The sequence below is a fragment of the Primulina eburnea genome, chromosome 9 (genome assembly GCF_022965805.1).
Source record: "Primulina eburnea isolate SZY01 chromosome 9, ASM2296580v1, whole genome shotgun sequence".
Classification (NCBI taxonomy): domain Eukaryota; kingdom Viridiplantae; phylum Streptophyta; class Magnoliopsida; order Lamiales; family Gesneriaceae; genus Primulina; species Primulina eburnea.
Genome location: NC_133109.1, coordinates 22293771 through 22302358, shown reverse-complemented (window position 1 = coordinate 22302358; position 8588 = coordinate 22293771). Strand labels below are relative to the sequence as shown.

The 8588-nt window shown below is 35.7% G+C and overlaps 1 protein-coding gene across 1 annotated transcript; it reads left to right on the top strand.

The window, feature by feature from the left end:
- Positions 1 to 2447: 2447 nt before the first annotated feature.
- On the top strand, positions 2448 to 2819 carry LOC140840805 (uncharacterized). The gene has a single exon (XM_073207970.1). The coding sequence runs from the start codon at positions 2448 to 2450 to the stop codon at positions 2817 to 2819; it is 372 nt and encodes a 123-aa protein (XP_073064071.1).
- Positions 2820 to 8588: the final 5769 nt, after the last annotated feature.

Genomic DNA, 8588 nt, shown 5'->3' with positions numbered 1-8588 from the left:
CGACTTAGAGTTTGCAGTGGGCGATCATGTATTTGTGAAAACAACACCTATGAAAGGTGTTATGCGATTTGGTAAGAAGGACAAGCTTAGTCCAAGATTTATTGGTCCATCTGATATTGAAGAGGATTGGGACACTAACTTATAGAGTGGCGTTGCCACCAACGCTTTCGGGAGTTCACAATGTGTTCCATATTTCGATGCTGCGGAAGTACATGTCGAATCCATCACATGTGATAAATTATGAACCTCTACAATTGACTCCAAATATGACATACGGAGAAAGACCTGTCCAAATCTTGGCAAGACAAGAAAGGAGATTGCGAAACAAAGTCATTCCAATGGTCAATGTCAAGTGGCTGAATCACTCGGAAGAAGAAGCTACTTGGGAAACCGATAGGGACTTGAAGAGTCGCTATCCAGAATTATTCGGTAAGTTCTAATTTCGAGGACGAAATTTTATTTAAGGGGGAGGAATTGTAAGGTCCAAAAATCAAGACGTAACCAAACTGCATGCAAATCTAAGAAATATGAAAAATAAGTAATTAACTGATTTAATTTCTTAATTGATTATGTGACATGAGTTAAATTATGTTAAATAGGATTAATTGTCTTGATGCATAAAAATGTATTTTAAGGAATATTCAAGTTGCGATCGAGGAACGGAGACCGAGGGCTGAAAAACATAAAATAATTTTATTAAATAATTATTTTTAATTATTTAAATTAAAGGCGTTACTTTTTCTTATTTTTGAATTAAGCTCATTCTCCTTTGATCAGTTATTCCAATAAGGAGTGTTGGAAACCAAGTTTTGGTAGTTTGACAAACTAAGAGTTTAAACTTATTGAAATAACTGATCAAAGGAGAATGAGCTTAACTGACTAAAATCATACAACTTAAAGTTGCCAATAGCTGAAGATTAATGCGTATATTATCAACAGCAACTGAAGCCAGCTGAATCTTATCTACGTCGAACTGATCAGTTTCTCCAAGTGATCAATTGAACAGAATCAAACTGTCTGATCAGTTGGGAACTGATCAGTTATGAGCTTTCCAGCAGAGTGTTTTTCAGCTGATATTTCAGCTGTACACATCATCAGTTGAGAATGACAACGACAATTAGTACAAACAGACTGCAACTCGTAATGGAACGCTGCATTTCAGGGTCTACAATGTACAAATGCCAGAAGAATGTTGACGTGACAATCAACTGCTATAAAGAATCAAACTGTATTTATTGTTACCGTTGAAGAGATGCCTATAAATAAGCGAGAAGAGCAGTTGAGAATTTAACAAGCTTCTATTCATCTTGCTGTTATGCTGCACAAAAACATTCACAAGCTCAACGTTATCAGAAATATCAGCAGCATTCAAGGCTATATTTCGAGCTTAAATAGACAAGTCATTTGTTGTATATTCATTCAGTAATTCTAAGATAAGTTTAAGAACTGTAAGAAAATTGTATACTGAGAGTTTCAGTTTTGGCAGTGTTAAATCCAAAACTGAAGTGGGTCTATACAATCTTGTATCGATCAAATTCTTTTAGTGAATATCATATCTTTGTGATAGAAGGGGTGACGCAGGAGGGATTAAATCTCCGAATATCCATAAACTCTTGTGTGTCATTTTATTTCAGTTACATATTCTATCTTTCAGTCAGTTTACCTCCGGAACTGTTTCTCAGTTAAACTGATTGTCATTGACTGACAAGATTTCCAGTTTCAGTTTCTTACAAAACTGACACTATATTTTTCAAAAGGTACTAAAGAGTAAGTGTTTATTCAACCCCCCCTTCTAAACACTTATTCCAGTAGTCAACCGATCCAACAAGTGGTATCAGAGCAGGGTTAAATCTTGTCTAAGTATACTTTCATTCACAAAACTGCTTACCATGGTATCTTTCAATAAAATCCCTATGTTTTCCACAGAAGACTTCGATGATTGGAAAATCTGGATGCAGGCTCACTTAGCTGCACAAGATTATGACATGTGATATGTCATCACTAAAGGTCCGATGAAAATATTGTAAGCCAACACAGTAGTTTCCATCATCGATGGGGCAACTCATAGAATTGAAAAGCCCAGAGATGAATGGACAGCTGAGGATAAAAGAAAAGCAAATTTGGACAACGTGGCCAAGAATATATTATACAAAACGATGGATTAAGTCATATTCAATAAAATCAAGATGTGTAAAACAAACAAAGAAATATGATAAAAGTTGATCCAGTTATGCGAAGGCAATGAGCAGACAAAGGAGAACAAATTATCAGTTGTTGTTCAAAAGTTTGACAATATAAAGATGAAAGCTGGTGAATCTATGCATGAATATGATGAAAGGATCAGTGGAATCATCAATGAGCTCAATGCACTAGGAAAAGTGTATTCAAATAAAGAAGTAGCACTGAAGGTTATTAGAGATCTTCGCAAGGAGTAGGATGTGAAGACTATGGCTATGAAGGAATTGAAGGATCTCAACAAGATCAAACTCCACGACTTGTTTGCCGATCTTAAGGCTTACGAGTTTGAATTGCATACCAGAGAAGGAGAGCCTTCTACACCATCTACAACAACAGCTTTAACTGCAGTAAGACTGGAGCCAACTGGTTCAGCTGAAAAAACTACTGATCAATTGAGCAATGATGCAATGTCATTGTTTATCAAGAAATTTGGAAGATTCATGAGAAAAAATCGAAGAAACTTTCAGAAGCAATTTCAGAAGAACCAGAACAAAGAAGAATCCTATGTGTGTTACAACTGTGGTAAACCTGGTCACTTCATAGCTGACTGTCCTAAACCAAAGAAGGATAATCGAGGGTGAACTGATAAAGGGAAGAAGTCCTATGATCACAGAAGAAGGAATAAGGATGAGAAGAAATCATCCAGAAAGAAGCATGAAGTACTCTTAGTTGAAGCGAGCAAATCCAAATGGGCTGAAACCAATAATGATGAATCAGAACCAGATAGCTCAAGCAGCTCAACTGAATATGAAGAAGAAGTAAAATGTCTAATGGCAGATGATGTCCAACTGGAATCAGCAAGCGAACAGGTATTTGATTTTACCTCAAATGATTTTACACGAGAGGAACTCATTACCACCCTGCATGACATGGTAAATGAATATAAAAAACTTGCTCACTCATTCGAGAAAGTCAAAGCTGAGCGAAACGACCCCAAAGAAAATAAAACTGAAACTGAAGAATCAGTTGAGTGTTGAATCTAAAAGGGGAGATTGAAAAGGAGAAAGCTGAACTGAATGAGAATCAAGCCTTGATATGTCAGTTGGAAAATGAAATTTCAAAACATTCTGAACTGATACAAGCTTGGAAAAAGTCGTCAGTTATTTTAACTGAAATGCAGAATGCTCAAAAATCAGTTGATGAGTTGGGATTTAAAAATCAAATTGATTATTCTACAAATGATGCTCAGCCAAAGTTGAATAAAGGCAAAGGAAAATATATTACATTTGTAAAATCAACTGTGGAAAATGAATTTTCAGAGCCAAGTAAACCGGCTATTCAAAAAATGGAAAGTAAGAACAAAGGCAAAAGTTATGGTATTGGATATGGCTATGAGAGTTCAACTGACTCAAGTAACTGGTCAGTTAAACGATTCAGTTACAACAGACAGTACTCTAGGAATGGCTATTACAATTACTACAATCAAAAGCCAGTTCAGAAACGATATCAAATGAACAGTAAGTTGAAAAAGGACAAAAATCATATTTTCTCTTCCTCATTTCATACACCCAACAACCAAAAGCCTGAAAAAGTTATCTGGAACACTGCAACTGGAAGGTCAGTTAGACTGATACAAGTCTGGGCTCCTAAAGGACTAATCAGTTTAGGACCAAAATAAATAAGGGTAACAAAATTATATTCTGTGTGTGATTGTAGGTAACAGGTATAATCAAAGAATCCACATGGTATTTAGACAGTGGATGTTCAAGACATATGACAGGAGATGCAAAGATGTTATCTGAACTGATTAAATACAATGGACCAAACATCAGTTTTGGGGACAACTCCAAAGGTAAAACTGTGGGTAAGGGTAAGCTTATCCATGATAACTTTACAATTAAATATGTATTGCTACTCGAGAATTTGAAGTATAACTTGATAAGAATCAGTCAGTTATGCGACAATAATTTCTCAGTACAATTTGATAAACACACTTGTTGAGTTACAAACTCAACGGATGAAGTCATTATAACTGGCAATCGATGCGGAAATACATACAAAGTTAGCTGGACTAAACATTCTTATGCACCAGTTTGTTCCATAGCTTCTAAATCTTTTAAAAACTGGTTATGGCATAAGAGATTGAACCACTTAAACTTTAAATCTATTTCCTATCTGAGTAACAACAATCTTGTAATTTTCTTGCCCAAAATAGATTTTTCAAAAGAGAAAATTTGTTCAGAATGCCATTTTGGTAAACAAGTAAGATCATCGTTTAAAAACAGAGGTTGTAAATCATCTTCGAGATGCTTAGAACTGCTGCATCTGGATCTTTTTGGTCCAATACCAGTCATGAGTTTAGGGAGAATGAAATACACTCTGGTGATTGTGGATGATTTTTCAAGATTTATTTGGGTCATATTTCTCAAATCTAAAGACCAAACAGCTGCACAACTGATCAAGCTTTTCAAAAGATTATCAAATGAAAAATCAGTTGGGATTGATCGAATCAGGTCTGATCGAGGGACTAAATTTATCAATCAAACTCTTTCAATTTTTTTAGAAAATACTGAAATTAAGCATGAGCTCTCAGCAGCAAGAACTCCTTATCAAAATGGTGTAGCTGAAAGACGAAACCGGACCCTAAAAGAAGCTTTTAGAACAATTCTTACTGACTTTGGTATTTCTCAAAGGTTTTGGGCAGAAGCAGTAAACACTGCATATTATACTCAGAACAGATCAATGATTAATAAGAATCATTTGAAAACACCATATGAGATCTGGCATGGACAAAAAAGTGTGGTGTCTTACTTTAAAATATTCGGATGCAGATGTTTTATTCTTGACAATGGCAAAAATCATTTAAAAGCCTTTGATGTTAAATCTGCAGAGGGAATATTTCTGGGATAATCTTCAGTCAGCAAAGCTTATAGAGTTTTTAACAAGAGCACATTAAATGTTGAAGAGTCTATACATGTTGTTTTTGATGAAACTGTACTAACTGATAAGCCAACTGATCCAGTTGATCTATTTGATCTATTTACAGATATCAGTTTGGAGGATGATCATGAAGAAGAAAATCATGTCAATCGAAACATCCTTCAAACACCTGAACCTGAAATTGTGCATCAATCAGTTGAACAGGAAGTCGTTCCTGAAACTCAGTTGGTAGAGCAAACAAATGATATTTAGTTACCAACTGAAACAGCTCCAACTGAAACTGAAACTGAAACTGAAACAGTTCAGCTGCCTTCCACAACTGAAACTGTTCAGTTGCCAACAAAAGCAATTGCAGATACAACAAATGCTGAACTCAGATGGAAGAAATATCATCCACCAGATTTGGTAATAGGTAATCCATCTAACCCGGTAAGGACAAGGAATCAAATGCTTAATTTGTTCATTCATTCCGCTTTTGTATCGCAATTTGAACCAAAGAAAACTGATGAAGCTCTTGTTGATCCTAACTGGATAAATGCAATGCAAGAAGAGCTAAATCAGTTTACCCATAACAAAGTCTAGGATTTAGTTCCAAGACCAGTTTGAAAAACTATTATAGGTACGAAGTGGGTATTCAGGAATAAAATGAATAAAAATGGTTCAGTTGCACGCAACAAGGCAAGACTTGTAGCACAAGGGTATAGACAGGAAGAAGGAATTGACTATGATGAAACATATGCACCAGTTGCCAAACTGGAAGCAATCAGAATATTCCTCGCCTATGCATCCTTCAAGAACTTTAAAGTCTATCAAATGAATGTGAAGAGTGTCTTTCTGAATGGTCAGTTGCAAGAAGAAGTCTACGTTGAACAGCCTCCAGGTTTATCAATCACTCATTTCCTGATCATGTTTATAATTTGAACAAAGCATTGTATGGTCTTAAACAAGCTCCAAGAGCTTGGTATGAAACTCTTTCAAAATTCATAACTGATCACGACTTTACTATGGGATCAGTTGACAAGACTTTGTTCAAATTTTCCAAAGATGATCATATTTTACTTGTGCAAATTTATGTTGATGATATTATTTTTGAGTCAACTAACCACAAATTATGCAAGAAGTTTGCTAAGTTGATGCAGGAAAAATTCGAGATGAGTATGATGGGTGAACTGACATTTTTTCTCGATCTGCAAGTAAAGCAACTGGAAACTGGTACTTTCATCAGTCAAACAAAATACACTAAGAAATTGCTCAAGAAATTTGGTATGGAAACATGCTCAGCTGCAAGTATACCCAAGAGTTCATCAGTCAAACTAGACAATGATCAAGGGGGAATATCAGTTGAGGCGACACTATACGGAGGTTTAATAGGTTCATTACTTTACCTAACTGCTAGTCGTCCTGATATTGTATTTTCTGTTTGCATGTGTGCTCGATTTCAAGCAAATCCTAAGCAATCACATTTTATAGCCGCTAAAAGAATTTTAAAATATCTTAAGGGCACACAAAATGTGGGATTATGGTACTCTAAAGACTCCTCTTTCAATTTAGTTGGATATTCAGATGTATATTATGCAGGATGTAAGCTAGATCGTAAAAGCACCAATGGTCATGTAAATTTCTTGGAGATTGACTGATCTCTTGGTTCAGTAAGAAGCAAACATCCATATCAACTTCTACAACTGATGCAGATACCTTTCTGCTGGAAGCTGTTGTGCTCAACTGCTATGGGTTCAGCAACAACTGAAAGATTATGGAGTTGACGCTAAAGAATCTCCCATATTCTGTGATAATACGAGCACAATTGCGATTACATATAATCCAGTTATTCACTCAAGGACCAAGCACATTGATTTCAGGTATCACTTCATCAGATATCATGTTTTGAAGAAAGCTATCAAACTGGAATATGTGTCAACTGAACAACAAGCTGCTGATATCTTCACCAAACCATTGTCAGAGACTAAGTTTTCTCACTTTCGCAATATACTTGGTTTAATTGGTTTATCTTAATCAGTTTTATTGCCACTTTGCCATCTGCGGTTCTATCAGCTCGTCATTTATCAGTTTGAGCCTATCAACTGATGGCAGTTGAACATTTATCAGTTACAATATTCAGTTCATTAACTATTTCTCAAATGATGTCAGTTAGCCTCTTATCTTTTGCCGTATTCAGTTTGTTATATATTTATCAACTGATATTAGTTTGTTTGCAGAAAGTAAAGAGACAACGATAAAAGAGATAAACATTTCATTTATTATAAACGGAGCGACATTGATGATTTCATTCTTAACAGCAGACCTCCACGTCAACCAACGAGTGATTTCCCCTGTGGAAGTCTTCAGGAAGCCCTCTGAAATAGCAATGCGTTTCAGAGTCCTTCTTTCTTTAATTAGCATCAGTAGGTAGACACCTTCATCCGTGAAGATGTCCACCTCATCAGCAACACGTAGGCGCCGCCGATATTTCTTTATTTTTATCACCTGTTTCGGGGTGACAACTGCCCCTCCCTGCTGAAAGGACTGGTACTCTTGTAGCTCTTTCCAGAAACGGAGAATCTTGTGGAAGACTTTATCTTCCATAGCAGTCTTTCTTGCTTCCAGAGCTGCATCCATGAATTCATCGACCATATCTGGAACTTTCGAACTGCTTGAACCTGCCATTATATCTCTTGAAATGTTTATGTGCTAATGTGTTAAGACTAACTTTGTTACTTTTATTTATAAGCTCAGGTTCAAAGCATCTGAAGAGACGTATTCATTACCCTCAACGCTTCATCTTCCGAAGCACAAGATTTATTACGTTGTTTCTGTCATTTAAATCTTCATCTTTTTACATACACTTACTTAGGGGGAATATCGATTTTAGGAAGTTAACTGAGAAGACAATAGTTATTGAATTTTCATTTGAAATGATTCAGTTTCACAACTGATCGTTCAGTTGATAATTTATCTAATCTTCTCATGTAAGTTAACTAATTAATCATAGTTTTATTCCAAATCTAGTGTTGACACTGTTTATATTAGCATTAAAAGCTGTCTTTCAATGACTAGTACTTTGAAACGTGGACTCACGTAAACCATCAATTTATTACACACAATTTTACCACACGAACCATGTTTTCAAATCAAATTTTTTCTAGACTGACACGTGTCCAAAAATTTGAACAGTCACCAGCATATATCATCTTCCCCGCTTCAATTTAGTTCTTCTTTACAAGCACTTTCAGCATTTCCCAAGAAAAATCTATCCAAAGAAGATCTTCTTTCTCGCAGATTTCAAGCAATCAAATGGCAAACCAGATCCCAGCTCACCTCATGAATGCAATGGCAACTGACTTCGACTCTATCTTCACTATGAAAGAGGAGGAAATCTAGAATATATTTCTGAAATTGGAAGAAGCCGATCTGAAGCAGTTTTTGGGATTATCTTCCCAGGAAATCTATGTCAAAGAAATCCAAGAACTCTA